Source organism: Cololabis saira, chromosome 12 (assembly GCF_033807715.1).
Source record: "Cololabis saira isolate AMF1-May2022 chromosome 12, fColSai1.1, whole genome shotgun sequence".
Classification (NCBI taxonomy): Eukaryota; Metazoa; Chordata; class Actinopteri; order Beloniformes; family Belonidae; genus Cololabis; species Cololabis saira.
The window spans coordinates 31,256,931-31,272,044 of NC_084598.1; the positions used below are offsets into that span (position 1 = coordinate 31,256,931).

At 41.4% G+C, this 15,114-nt stretch overlaps 1 protein-coding gene across 12 annotated transcripts in view; it reads left to right on the top strand.

Moving 5' to 3' along the window:
• cacna1db (calcium channel, voltage-dependent, L type, alpha 1D subunit, b) overlaps nt 1–15,114 on the top strand; it is a 92,752-nt gene that overhangs the window by 69,569 nt on the left and 8,069 nt on the right. For 7 of the 12 annotated variants that reach the window (XM_061736582.1, XM_061736581.1, XM_061736585.1 and 4 more), the window contains 13 exons: nt 1,413–1,496; nt 3,114–3,155; nt 3,983–4,111; nt 5,441–5,506; nt 5,697–5,788; nt 5,898–6,057; nt 6,158–6,285; nt 6,988–7,084; nt 7,180–7,282; nt 7,498–7,599; nt 11,671–11,807; nt 12,899–13,015; nt 13,849–14,279. In XM_061736582.1, coding sequence (XP_061592566.1) covers nt 1,413–1,496; nt 3,114–3,155; nt 3,983–4,111; nt 5,441–5,506; nt 5,697–5,788; nt 5,898–6,057; nt 6,158–6,285; nt 6,988–7,084; nt 7,180–7,282; nt 7,498–7,599; nt 11,671–11,807; nt 12,899–13,015; nt 13,849–14,279 — 1,688 coding nt within the window. The remainder of the gene's footprint in view (nt 1–1,412; nt 1,497–3,113; nt 3,156–3,982; nt 4,112–5,440; nt 5,507–5,696; nt 5,789–5,897; nt 6,058–6,157; nt 6,286–6,987; nt 7,085–7,179; nt 7,283–7,497; nt 7,600–11,670; nt 11,808–12,898; nt 13,016–13,848; nt 14,280–15,114) is intronic. The other 5 variants (XM_061736586.1, XM_061736587.1, XM_061736590.1 and 2 more) reach the window with 1 other exon arrangement.

Consider the following 15,114-nt stretch of genomic DNA (forward strand, 5'->3'; position numbering starts at 1 on the left):
AGGTAGAAGTATAGATACTAGAGTTTAAAAATACTCCTGTAGAAGTTGAAGTACCAACTCAAGTTTTTTACTCAAGTAAAAGTATAAAAGTACTGGTTTCAAAACTACTTAAAGTATAAAAGTAAAAGTAATGTAAGGGGGGGAAAAGCCATTAAGGACAAAAGCCATTAAAAATGAATTTATCTTAGTATAATGCAAATATATTAAAGAAGCATATATGTGTACTATTGAGCATTAATATGTGTTTCAGAGAGCAGAAGATATGATGACTAGTTGCCTATAAGTATTGTAATGGTGCAAAAAGTCAAACTTCAGAGTCATGTTATCATGTATCCTAACCTTTATTGGAATGTACATCCAAGTTTAGTTGCAGGAATCTGAGGGCAACGGATGTAAGAACAAAACTGGACAAGAACATCTGAAACAACCACAACCAAATTCACTCTATCCGGATGGAGCAATGTAACTGGATAGTTGTTTTTTAAAGGCCGAAATGAAATAGAGTAACGAGGCTGTTTTTAAAATGTAAGGAGTAAAAAGTACAGATAATTGCGTGAAAATGTAAGGAGTAAAAGTAAAAAGTCGTCTGAAAAATAATTACTCCAGTGAAGTATAGATAACCAAAATTTCTACTTAAGTAAGGTAACGAAGTATTTGTACTTCGTTACTTGACACCTCTGCTACCCACCCTAACCTCTGCTCCTTATATCCTTTCCAACATCCCCCTCTCCTCCTGCCCCACCTCCCCTCCCCTGCTGGCTGCGTACACTGCCACATTCAGGGCTACGTTGGCGACGCCTGGAACGTCTTCGATGCTCTGGTGGTGATCGGCAGTGTTGTCGACATCATACTCAGCCAGGTAGATACTGTAGACGCCAGCATGTACAACGCTGTCAGTACCTCTTCCTGCTCTCCCACAGCTACTGGCACGTTCCCTCTTTTCTTCCTTCACATCTTCCCTTTCCTTTCTGTGTTGACCAGTGTCTGCTCATGAGGGCAGTCTTATCCACATCTATGAATTTGTTAATATCTGTAGGCAAGGGGGAAGAATCTGAACTTTTTGGTTTGCAGTTCATTGCAGTCCAAAAAGTTATACACATGACATCTTATGCATTAGTTTAACACTCCATAAGGACCCGTAAAATTGTTCAGTTTTTGGGTAATTTATTAACTCATCTCAAAAATTGTCTTTCAAAATAAAAGATTAAGATTAAATTCTAAAATTTGTAAAAGATTCTGCCTGAACTTTGACTTTCATTCTCACTCTGTTATACCTAAGCTCAACTTTTTGATGTACCTCTCTTTCTATCTTTCATAATTCTTTTCTTTTTTACCTCTTCCTCCTCCTCCACTTTGCTTTGTTGTCCCTTTCTTCCTTCTTTTCTGCGTATCTTTGTTACCTGTGCTTGCAGAACTATTTTGCTGATGCATGGAACACGTTTGATGCCTTAATTGTTGTGGGTAGCGTGGTTGACATTGCCATCACTGAGATCAATGTAAGTAATCATTTATCACACGTCTTACTGTGTTGTTCCAAGCAAGAGTGCCTTGCTTTAGCATCAGAGCTGACTTCAAGATCACAGCTGGTCTTTTTATGAATGACATATTGTTCTTCACAGCTCAGAAGTTAGTTTGATAAAAGGAGAAGATGGTGATTGTTACACTAGCTTTTGATAGCATAAATTATTACAATTTACACTTCATGTCACATTGAATAGATATCCCATGTCTTGGGTACAATGTTTAAAAAAAGCGGCTCCATAAACTGGACACAAACAAGAGTGGGAGCTGCCTTTTTTTTGGGGGGGGGGGGGGGGGGGCACAACCTAATACTCTATGTTTTGTTTCAAATCTCACATTGGTCAGAAATTGCTCTGCTTTTAAATAGCCAAATACTGCATAAATGAAAAATAAGGACCTGAGAAGCGACTTACATTTGAGAGAACAACACAAGCACAGCTTGATAAGTGCTGGTCACACTGCTGTGAGTCCAGGTGGACACAGGTGCTGTCACACACACACAGACTGCTTAAGATTTATTCTTACTTGGTCTCTTACTTACTCTGTCACTCCCAGTCATTACTTTCTTGAGTCTCTTTTTCGTGAGCTGGGTTCATCACTTTGTTGATGTGTGATATAGCGCAGTACAGCACGTTTAGCCAGACACAACTGGTACGGGATTTCAGAGTCTTACTTGTTTTTGCCAATATTAGGGATGGAAGACAACACAAGCTACATGAAGCTTTCAAAAGTAATCAAACAGTAAACAGCAAAAAGGCTCCACAACAAGCCTTCTAATTGAACAAGAATTATTTGTGCCCTGTTTTATTTTTATGTAAAATGGTCAATTTTTTAAATGAACATGAAGAAAATCTATAAAAAAGAAGATTGGATACATTTTAGCCTATTGTTTAAAGGAAGAGTTGTATTTGTAAACTTTTAATCAGATAAACTTTCTGCTCTGCCACTGCAAGGGCCCTCTGCCTTGGTCTGCAAGTCACGTTTCCTGTGGTTTCAAGCTCCCGGCCCGCTTTTTTGTGTCAACGTGTTGGTTTTTGAGTGTTGTAAGTGTGGCTCACTCTGTAAAGATGCAATACGGAGTAAATTCTCTGACAGGAAGCTCAGATATCACGAGACATTTAGTGCGACCAGAAGATGAAGCATGTCTGTACTTTATCGTAGATAGCACTGTGCTGTCTGGTTCTCCAAGATAAACATTAGCAATACATTATCTGACACTGTAAACAGCAAAGGATTAATGTGTCCGATAAAGAGAAAGCACATAAAAGTGTAGTTGAAATAGATACACATATTTAAAAAATGGCCTGTTATCTCTCTGTGAATATATCTGTTATGTGGTGTTAATGCTAGGAGCATGAAGTAATGCTTTTGCATAAAAGACTCCATGCAGTTGATGATGTTCCTGCAGGTAAAATGCTTTATTGTTGTTTTTTTTTCATGGAGGTGCTTCTGTGTGTGTTTTACGTAATAAGATTTAAAATAAAACTAAATCGGCCCCATATGCTGTTTGCAGGGACACTAAGCTGTGATTAGATTCATGCTCTTCAGCTTGTTTGTTTAACTTCAATTAACTAAAGGCTCTTAATTTCAAGTCTGCAGACATTCCTGTTGTCAAGGTGATAGTGGAGCCAGGGGTAAGAATAAGCCCCTCCTCTTTTATGCAAGACCCTCACCCGTCTGTTATCATCCACAAATCAGAGCATCTACATTAACCTGCTGTGACACTTTTGTGGAGTTACTGCTCAAAACATCCATATATATGTTTGTAATATATTTATATATAAAAGTTGTCTGGGATTGTTTTTGAACTTTCAGTGTCAAAGTTTTGTTTTGAATCCTTCTAGTTTGTTGCATGGTGGCATATGTCTCATCATGCTGCGGTTCTTTCTTGTTTTGTTTTGGCGTCCATGGCATGGCACAGAGGATGGTCTGGTCCTTTTTCCTCCCATTTTTCATATTGAATAGGATCAAATTAGGACATTGAACAACCCTGAGTTTACATTTCTTATTAAAGTCTCTTGTATTTGTGATGTTACAAGACATACGAAGCTCCATCTCTGTGTTTGCATCAAGTATGAAAAAGAAAAAAGAAAGAAATTGCAGTGTCTTTCTGCCGGTTTGTCTTTAGAGTGCTCTCGGAAGCGTAATGCCTGTTTTTGTCATCAGCAGTTTTGTGTCTGTGTGGAAGTCATCAGGTCTGTTGACGGCATGTTGATGGTTTGAGACACAGTCACTCTGCATGCATGTTGCTCATCTTCACTGTAAACATGACCGGTGACTCTTGGGAAGACTGTTTTTTTTATATGGAATTTAAATCCGTATTTTATGTACCTTGTTTGTTAATTCACGATTTCTGAAAGAATGCACGCGTGCCCGACTGCATGAATGAAAGATTGGTACACAGCTGCTGGGATATGGGACCTTTTTGCTTCATAATCACGCTTCACTTCCTCCACTTCAGAATACGGAGGACAGCGCTCGCATCTCCATCACCTTTTTCCGCCTGTTCAGGGTGATGCGACTGGTGAAACTGCTGAGCAGGGGGGAGGGAATCAGAACCCTGCTGTGGACCTTCATCAAGTCCTTTCAGGTGAGCTTACAGTTTATTCTGTAATATTATAAACAAACTAAGTTATCAGAAAGTTATAAGAAACACTCCAGTGCACTTTAAATGACTAAGACTGTTGATTGGGAATTAAACTAAAACATCAGCTGCGTCCGAAATCCCATACTTCCACCCTAATGAGTATGCAAAAACAGTATGTGAGATTTTTTAGTGCGTCCGAAACATTAGTACGTACACAATAGTATGCACTATCCATACTCATTCCGGAGAAATTCCTAAAAATGTACAAACATTTAGTATTACTAATGGTGCATCTCAAAAGTACCAAAATTAATTTATTTTATATTAGTCATGTCGCCCAGTAGAGCCATCAAAGTAACATCTGGATAGCTGATTCTTGTGTCCAACATGTTTTGCGTATTTTGCCTCAGTAATGGAGACTTTGGCCTTTTAATCAGCATACAAGAGTTTTTTCATGTTTAAATGTCAGTTTATATTTCATTGGACAATTTGATTTGATTACTTTGTCATCTCCTGTCCCTATCAGCAAAAACAAAGGACATTTGGGCTACTGTCCCGGCCATCTCCAGTGACAAATGTGTCATCGCTTAGTGACGCTATATGTGGCACATAAACAGCAGTGAAACTAGTCCGCGGAGCTACAGAGGCGACTTTGAGACTCAGAAAGTGGTCAAAATGAGAAAATTAGAGAGTGACTGTAAGACACCAAACAAGAAAAGTGATTCTTTCTTTAACCTCCACACCTGTACAAGGAACATTTTAACAAAAACATTTGAAAAGTGATTATTGTTGTAATCGAAGGGTGTTTGATCTTATATGTTGTTTATTTTCTGTTTTGTTTCTTGGTGTCAAACAGCCCGACATGCAAAACTTTATTCTTTAACAAGATCAAGCACATGGCAACTCTAGAACTGCTTCCTGTGTCGCTTCAAAATAAAAGTCCCATTATAAACGCTAGATGTCTCATTCACATCACGCCTCTTTGGATGCGGGGCTCATAATTAAATTAAATTAAATTCAGCTTTGTTTATGTAGTGCCAAATCAAGACGAATGTCATCTCAAGGCACTTCAACAATATAGTTCAACTCATTCCAAATGAGTCCAATTAATACAAACCCAAGCAAGCAGCAAGCACCAGGCGAATGTGGAAAGGAAAAACTTCCCTTTAACAAGAACCAACCTCTGGCAGAAGAATTCTGTTTTCTTATCCTTGATCACAGAGTTTTGATTTGATTTTAATTCTAAACAGTGAGTGAAACCAAAAAATTGCACTCTGCTTAAAGTGGGCACTCCACATTTCAAACACTTCACCTGGTCTCTCTCATTCCCAGGCTCTTCCCTATGTTGCCCTCCTGATAGCGATGCTGTTCTTCATCTACGCTGTGATCGGCATGCAGGTAATCTGTTTTGACACACAACAAAATAAAAAGATGGAAATGGTCAGAACTCTGTATGGTTTGTGTTTATTCAGTTTCTATACGTCTTTTAATTATGTTATTTGTGACATCTGTTGTTGTGACATTTTTCGGAGGGTGGGAGGGGGTGACTTTGCTGATTCTTGGACTAACCATCTCCATTTGCTTCTAGGTGTTTGGGAAAATAGCAATGGTGGATGGCACACAAATCAACCGCAACAACAACTTTCAAACCTTTCCCCAGGCTGTCCTGATGCTCTTCAGGTATGTCTGCTTTTGTAACTTGAGCTACAAGACCTCGTTTTCATCATCATGCTTGATAAACGCCAAAACGGCATTTGCCATTTGTGTTGATGCTGTTGTTGTGCATCAGGTGTGCCACGGGGGAGGCCTGGCAAGACATCATGCTGGCCTGTCTGCCAGGAAAGCTGTGTGACTCCGAGTCCGACTACAGCCCTGGAGAAGAGAGAACCTGCGGCAGCGGCTTTGCCATCATCTACTTCATCAGCTTCTATATGCTCTGCGCTTTTCTGGTACTCCTCAAATACCTCAGTAGTCACTGAACACACAGACTAAATCTTTCACAACCCTGCATGCCATTAAGGAAAAAAATATTGTCTGTTCTTGTTTCAGATTATCAACCTCTTTGTAGCTGTCATCATGGATAACTTTGATTACCTGACCCGTGACTGGTCCATTCTGGGGCCGCACCACCTGGATGAGTTTAAAAGGATCTGGTCGGAATATGATCCTGAAGCTAAGTGCGTACATAAAACTGATTTTCAGCACATATTTTTTCCTATTTTTCCTGCACGCTGCAAACTACCGCAAATCAGGTCAATACGTACGAACTGGTGATGATTCTGTGAAAACAGAACAGGCTTTCCGATGCCTGAACTGCTTTTTTGTAATTTTCGCATTACTTTTCTCAGTCAAAAGCGTTACCGTGGCAACGCTAGATGCCAAAAAGCAAAAAAAAAGGCGAAAATTCGGACGCTTATTGCCCGACCGAACTTTAACGTAGAGACATCGTTCAAACTTTCAAACACTCGGCCCGATTGGCACTTATGCCAATTATTAAAGTTTTTAAGATATTGACCTTTCTTTTTTTTTTTTAATTTCTGTTTGACTTTGGATGCTTGTTGCTAGGCAACAGATTATCGTAGAGACATTGTATAAATGTTCCCCTACTCGGCACGCTGTGGACTTCAACATATTCAAATTTTATTTAAGAAAGTTAAAGAAAGTTATTTAAGAACATTTTATGTGAAAATCCATGCTAAATAGCCCCATTCATTCCGCAAATCACGTCAATACGTACGAACTGGTGATGATTCTGTGAAAACAGAACAGGTTTTCTGATGCATGAACTGCTTCTTTGTAATTTCTCGGTACTCGTTATTGAAGTGAAGAGCATGATTTGGAGTGTAATGCATTTCTTTTTGAACGTACCGTGTTGTTAGGGGCAGGATAAAACATCTTGATGTGGTGACCCTGCTGAGGAGAATCCAGCCTCCGTTGGGCTTCGGCAAGCTCTGCCCTCACAGAGTGGCCTGTAAGGTGCGTTACAGACGCACGTACACGTGCAGATAACCAGGCTCTCACATTACCGCTTTCAGAGTTGACGTGAAGCTGTCATGTGAATTCTGTTACAGCGGCTGGTTGCTATGAACATGCCCCTCAACAGTGATGGGACTGTCATGTTTAACGCCACCTTGTTTGCTTTGGTCCGCACCGCTCTCAAGATCAAGACTGAGGGTGAGTGTGCAGCTCAGAACATCAGGAACTTCTGAAATGATCCACTGTTTGCTTCATGGGCTGCTACTGCTCGCCTAATCTATTTTAAATTACATTCAATCCATTTAATGAGTTTGAATTTGAAAAACATCGAACATAGAATCTCGAACTAAGAAGAGGGATCACAAATAAGGTCATTGTGCTGTGACTTTTCAAACTTTTCTCCCAAATCAAAGGTAACTTGGAGCAAGCAAACGAAGAGCTCAGAGTCGTGATCAAGAAGATCTGGAAACGGACCAGTATGAAGCTGCTGGATCAAGTGGTGCCTCCTGCAGGCGGTCAGTGGTCATTACATGCTCAGACAACCAAAACAGTCTATCAGCCTCCTTTTCTTTCTTACTGCTAATGAGCTTTTTTCTTTACTGGTGTTTCCCAGGAATTAATCTTTTTTTTTTCGCGGGATAACTTGATTAACAAAATGATTAAAATAATGTTCCTTTATTCTGCAAGATTTATTTTAATCTCCTTGGCTCTTTGTTAAATCTGACTAACATTAATACATTTGAGTCTATTTGTTGGAGGAATGATATATTTGGAATACATTTCATGAAGGCCCATAGTTGAATATCAGTTTGAAAAAAAAAATAAAATTAATTTATTTTTCATACAATACTAATAAATCTCAAATAACTAAACACAAATTTGGATGCATTTTTTTGTTTATTTTTTTTTAGCAAATTTAGTGGGGAAAACTAACATTTAGAAACCTAACAAAGGTTAAATGATATCACTACACACACTGTAGTTGGAGAGTCCTGTCAGCAGGATTAAAGAGATCCGCTCCATCCTTGTGTCTACAGTTATCAGCAAAGTCCACCCTTCACTCACAATAGCAACTTACTGCTCATCTCTAAGCCATGAGATCACTATGGTAACGAGTCAGGAAGGGGCATCAGTGGAGACTAGTGATATCTGCAAGATTAAATATGAAGTGTTAGATTCACTACAAAATAAAAAGGGTTCATTATTCCTGATCAAACTTGAATTGAAACATTTTTAATTAAACCAAAAGAATAAACTGAAATGTATGAAGGAATATTGCCAGATTTAGGAGTTCAGGTAAAACAAAGAGCCAATTAGACTCTGAGAGAAGCTGAAGGAGCTTCTAAATACACGAATGACAGACTTTGAGGTCTATTTATTGGGCCCTGAACCCCTCCCTGAGTTCCACATCCCACTTCCTGTTGCTTTGCAGACTGAATTAATGACTTATGATGTAGTACCGTAGTTCAAGACAGTGTGAGCTCAGGAGAAAGGCCCAGAAAAAAACCTTACATTTCATCAGATTAAATAGTGTATCTTGTTGAAAGAGTTAGCAATGCTGTTAGCAACAGCTTTCTTTCAAATTTATTGAGCAGATGGAAAAGAAATGCGCTAAAGATCAAGGAGAAGCCTTCAATTCTGTAGGGTTTTTTTTGTCTGAAGAACCGGCCTTTTTCCGACCACAATCAACAAAAGAAATGTCATAGAAACTCCCTGGTCACTGTTTCTCCCACCATCCCATAGTTTTATCTTAGATCAATATCTCTCTTCCTTTATGACTCCATCATGTTAAAATATATTGAGGGTTTTTTCCCACTAACCCAGATTTCTGTATGTTTAAAACTCAGTATCTACAAGATTGACAAGCAGACCTAATGGTCTGGTTATATTTTAAATATATATTTAAAAAACAACCTTATTAGAGTTGGAATAAATAAAAGCTTTTTGCCTACTTGTCAGTTTTAGTTATCTCCTAAATCAGTTGCTTTTGCATTCACAGATATTTCCTCTGGCTGTATGTGCAGCTTTTGCAGTGTGCTTCTGTGTCTGCTGTGCATCAGATAGACGGGCTGCATGTCTGTATGTGCACGCGTTTGTTAACCCTTTCTCTCTAGTTTTGAAACTTTTGCCTTCTGCCAAGCTTCTCTCTTCCACAGATTGATCTGCTTTCAGTCTTTGGCTCTCTTCTCTCTTCTCTTTCTGCCGTCCTAAGCTCTTTGGAGAAGTTCTGTTTTAGCTTGGTGGCATGAAACTGCTTAGTAGCATCGACCGGCTCTGCTCAGTGAGAGAAAAAAAAATCAATCTGGCGCTTCATCCCAATCTGATCTCAAGAACTTTGCATGTTCGGCCTTCTGTGAAGCCAATTAAAGGTCTGATATTAGAACCAAAATTTAAAACTATAACTAGTCCTGAGAGCTTCCGGCTCGCGGAGCTTTAAGCTGAATAAACGTAAAATAATAACTTAAATTCCTATGTTCTCTTTGTGAGCAGAGCCTGTTTGGTAGAGTAGTTCTGGCTGTGTCAGGTGATGTAGAGAAACATGTCAGATGCTTTAAGTTGACTCACAATCACATCAAGTCCGTCATTCTTTTTTAAAGCCATAATTCAGACTCACACCTTCATCTTAAAGCACCAGGCTGACTGACTTGAGCCACCTTTACTTGGTTCAGCTCCATTTAAAAATGGATCAAAGAAAGGTGGCGACCAAAAGAGAAAAAGAAAACATATTTTTTACACGACATGATTCAGCCGATCTTTTATGCTCCAGCCTCTGTCCCCAGTTCGCTTCAGCAAAGACGTATCTGAGGGAACCAGACCGCTGCTTCATTAGCCTCCCTGCATGGCAGATGATGTGTGTGTGTTTTAGTCTAAGCTTCTCTTCTGGCTACATTTTTCTACTCTCTTTTTCAATAGAAAATCTGTGCATCCAACTTGACCTCCCTTTGCTCTTCTGCCTTCTTGCATGCGCATTTTGCTGTACAGTAGTAGAGACAACATCTGTTGTATTAGACGCTATATAAAGAAATATATACAGTAGATGATGTTGTTCTGAGCTTTGCATAGCTAGAAAACACTTGTACTAGTTTTGTTTATGCTTGTCTCGGAAAATGTGGATCTGACATTAACTTGTTGAGGATAGTCATAAAATAGTAATTTGAGCCGGATTTTTGTTCGTTTGGCTTCACTTTGCTGAGCTGCTTTTCATGAAAAAAGCTTGAATTGTTTTTTAGATGTGATCATTTTGTGACGTAAACGTTATCTTTTATCTGATTAAATCCTCCTGCATGTTTGGGTGGTTTTGCTTTGTGTAAAGGTCACTTCAGTTGTCTGTTAACAGACAGTGCTGAGAACTTTTTACTGCATTTTCTTTTGCAGGGGAAGTGATGAAGAGATTACCAATGAAAACCACGCTCAGAAAGTGCTTTCAGTGATCCTCTCTAGATAGCGTTTCCTCGACAAGCACTCACGTGCTCAGACTGAGAGCTTATGCTCTTTTGTTTCCCCTAGTTTGGCTTTAATGTAAACGTCACAAAGTAATTTGCTTTCATTGTTGTGTTTCTCTTAAAGTTATTCTATGCAACTTCTGAGAACTAGCAAGATTTGAAAGTGGCGCCTCCTCTAAGCCCCGCCCCCCCGCCCTCACCCACGAGCGCTCCGTCCAAAGCCACGCCCCCACAAACACGAACGCGCATATGCAGGATTCAACAAGGCAGAGGAGAGCAAAACTACCCCATGTCTCATTCACCTGTAAGCGAGGCCGGTTTTAGGGGGGGGGGGGGGGGCAGGGTAGGGCTGTGCCCACCCAAACGTGCATCCTGCCCACCGGCGTCTCCATCCCGGCGAGAGCGGAGAGCGCCGGTGCGGCTGGCGGAGCGCTGCGCTGCGCTGCGCTGCAGGCTCTGGAGCCACGGCTACGGCGTACCCTACGGCGTAGCTGTGGCAACAGAGCCTGCACGGCACCGCAGCGCTCCGCCAGCCGCACCGGCGCTCTCCGTTCTCGCCGGGATGGAGACGCCTCCATCCCCACGGACCTCCATACTGCTTCCGAGCCGGAGCTGCTGCGGCGCTTCACGTGTCCCCGCGGGCTGCTGCTGCAGCCCGGACCAACGGCTCTGCTCCCCGCTCACCCACACAGCGGGGACCGAGCTGCTCTGGAAATAACTACATAATAAATAACTACATACTGGGGTCCGTGGCAGAGGGGAGGGAGGGGGGTTACACTGGGACACTGTGAGCCCAGGAGGACCCGTGGGAAGTGGACGCGGGGGGGGGCTGGAAGTGCGTGCATGGGACAGGACGGGGGGGCGTGTTTAAAATGAAGACATCTGATTGGTTCTTTCCCTTCCTGCCAAGCCTCTGGTCCTGGACCAATCCGTTTCATTCGGACCGAATGGGCGGGGCTTAGAAGAGGCGCCACTTTCAAATCTTGCTAGCTCTCAGAAGTTGCATAGAATAACTTTAATTCAACCTTCTGCAGCTTTGATACTGGAACGTTGTAGAGTTGAAGAATGTAGTTGTAGATTGACGGTCTTACGTCCAGCGGTGCTGATGTGGGAGGCTTTGGTGTGTCTGGTCTGTTCACTCAGATGACGAGGTAACTGTGGGGAAGTTCTATGCCACCTTCCTGATACAGGACTACTTCAGAAAGTTCAAGAGGCGCAAAGAGCAAGGGCTTGTGGGAAGCCATTCGTGGGAGAAGCTGAACACCACCTTGGCTCTACAGGTGTGTCTTTCTCTTATATTTGCTACTCCAGTATTCAAAATGTTTATTTGTTTTTTGTTTTTTCTGTGTGTCTCACCAAAAAGTCAGAAAAAAAAGATTTTTGTTCCCAAACCAACTGAGAGATATAATTTTCCCTCCATGTCCTGGAGCTGAGCGAAGTCCTCCTCTTACTGGGATGGGAAGAGTGTGAAGCAGCTCCCCTGGAAAGCAGCCAGATGGCAGCTTAATCTGATCACTTTACTGATCAGTTTACTGATCAGGTGCAGGGTGGACGACCACTTCCTGTCCCTTCCCTGCCATCTGGATGGTTGAGGGTGACCACTTCCTGTTGCTTTGCAGACTGAATTGATGAATTATGATGTAGTACAGTAGTTCAGGCCTAGTTCAGGCCTGAACTACTAATTATTTTCCTTTTGGATTCAAAGATTTGGTCAGGTATTTGGGACTTTTTTTTTCTCTCCCCCCAAGGCGTAGTGCTTACAGTACGTAAAGAGAAGAAAATGCCGCTGTACCCCACTGGATAGTCATGCAACCAGTTAGAGAAACGGAGCACGTGAGGTGACACTTCATGTCCATGAAGCCACTTTGAGCAGCTGGAGATTGGATTTAAGACTTCCATCTCAGAATGCAAATACGCTAGGATCAGACCCTCACAAAGCTTCCTGTCAGGGTTGGATCCACAGGAGCATTTCCTTCCTCTGGAGGTTGTTTTTGCTTTGTTTCCAGCTGGACCGCATGTATCACACTTAATTTTTTATCCATGCTTTGTCCGTCACCTCAGCTTGGATCAATTTACTTTGAAAGCTTTTACCAAGGGCAAAGTACCTCTGAAAACCGGAGTGATGAAATCACTAGGGGCTCTCAAACTCCTTCTACCATGTCCTTGTACCAGCTGATGAGGTGTAAGTTCATGGAGGGAGATCAAAAGAATTACAGCCAACATTAACACATGACTCAACTTTAAACATACAAAACACTGTTTTAATATCATTAAGGTATCATACCATCACCAAAGGCAACTTAGCACAACTGACTCTACATAAGTGAGGGTTAAGCAGAGATGTTTGGTATTATAGCTGTTGTCTTTGCAGGCTGGCTTGCGCACACTCCACGATATTGGACCAGAGATCCGTCGAGCCATATCATGTGACCTGCAAGAGGAAGGACTCGTAGACACAACTGGGGAGGAAGAGGAGGAAATCTACAGAGTAAAGATCATGCAAATACCCTCTCAGACATGTCTTGATGACTGTTATTCTCATTGAAAAATCTAAACTATCAATATAGAACAAGTAACACAAATAAAAGGGGGGGTTGCTATGGAAATGCATTACAGCTTTAATTTACTTTAATTTACACATCCTTCCATGGAAGTTCATGTCTTTTCAACAACACTATTATTACAATGGCGTGGCTGTAGGAGGAGGAGGGTATGGGCACTAGCACAGACTTGTTCCCAACAGAACAATCTGTGTAGATTTATTAAACAAACAAAAAAGGAAGAATGGTATACATTAGCATTTGAGTTTGTCATTGCTTCATTCCTTTAAAGGAGCATGAGGCAGGATTGAGGCAGGATTTATGAAAAAAATTTGTATACATTTCTAGTAATAATGTCAGATGAAGCGTTCCAAACCAAAAAGAATGAGCCCTCTAGTGTATCTCTCCGTTGCCTTGAACAGGCTGTGTGCTGCAAAATGCGCTGCAATTCTGGGCCCGAATTTCCCGCGCTGTCCTGCAGATGTGACGTCACATGACGCTGCATGCGCGTTCTCCCCGTTCTCCCGTGCCGGCTTCACTGTTGGCTGCAGTACCCCCGACGGCCGTCGTGGCGCTAATGAGTCTCATTTCTTATTCTTGCCTCATGCTCGTTTAGTGCCAGAAAGCCTTTTCACTGATTGGAGAAGGAATGGTAAAAGTCCTAAGTTTTGATTTTGTGTTAAATTTTCCATGGCATTTCAACTTTTTCTGGTTTGGGGTTGTACATAGTTTGTTTGCTGTTTCTTTGATGTATTCGTCAGTTCTTGATATCTCTCTGCAGCGTAATGGTGGCCTTTTTGGGAACCACGTCAACTACGTCGGGGGAGATCAGCAAGGCGGTTCCCATCCCACCACAGTCACGCAGCGGCCGCTACAGATCCTGCCCTTCTCCTGCCGGGCCTCAGTTGAGGCCACGCAGATCAACAGGACATCCGGCAGCCGGGAAGGAGAGGCAGAGATGAAGTCCTCGCCCCTCCATTACAATCACCACCTGTTTGATTACCCTCACTGCAACTCCACTTCTCGTCAGTCGCCAATACCCTCCAATGCTAACCTCAACAATGCCAACGTGCCCTCACTTCTCTCCGTGACCTCTGGGAGGCCGCGAGAGTGTTTATTGCAGCGAAGTCGCCCGTCCTCCGCCAGAAATGGATCATCGGGCACTTACAGCAAGAGTGTGCACAACAAACTGTGGAAGTCCCACTCCACGAGGTCAGTTGATGTAAACTCTGCCATCTTATCACAAACATATATATATATATATATATATATATATATATATATATATATATATATATATATATAGCAACAAAGTTGTCAGGGAGGATTAATAAAAAGCTCTATGATTAACCCGAAGCAGGTTTAGATAATAGATGGCTGGAGGTGATGAATAATCTGGAGTTTCTCAAGTTTTAACTTAGTTATATGTACGCTGGGTTTATGTCGCTGGGCATGGGACTTCAAACTGATTCAGAAGATTCACATTACAGTTTGCCTATTTCATCATTTTATGTTAAAGAAAATAATAATAATAATAATAATAATAATAATAATAATAATAATAATAATAATAATAATAATAATAATAATAATAATAGCAAAATGCACATCTTTTTATAACCGACAGATTTGACAAAAACACTTGAATCTTGAAAGATCTTGAACGTACTTGAATTTTGGATCTGCTCCTCGAGGGCCGCTGATGTTTTCCTGCTTCATCATATCTGATTCAAATGAATTTGTCATTGTCAACAGACTTGATCAGACTTGTTCACCTTGATGACAAGCTGATAAGCTGGGAAACATCTAAGCATGCAGGACTGGAGTTGGGCAACCTTGCTCTATTGGATATTACGTCAACAGCAGTTTCCGTATTGCCTTTTTTATACTGTGGAATATTAAATCAGTGCAGTAAATTGATTTGACAGAAAAATGTGTGTTTGTTTCTCTGGAATATAAGATAAATCTCACACAAGCAAAAAGCAGCCCTCGGGCCAGATGTGGCTCCTGGACCTGATAGAGGTTGGGAACTGTCCGTGGTTCACGG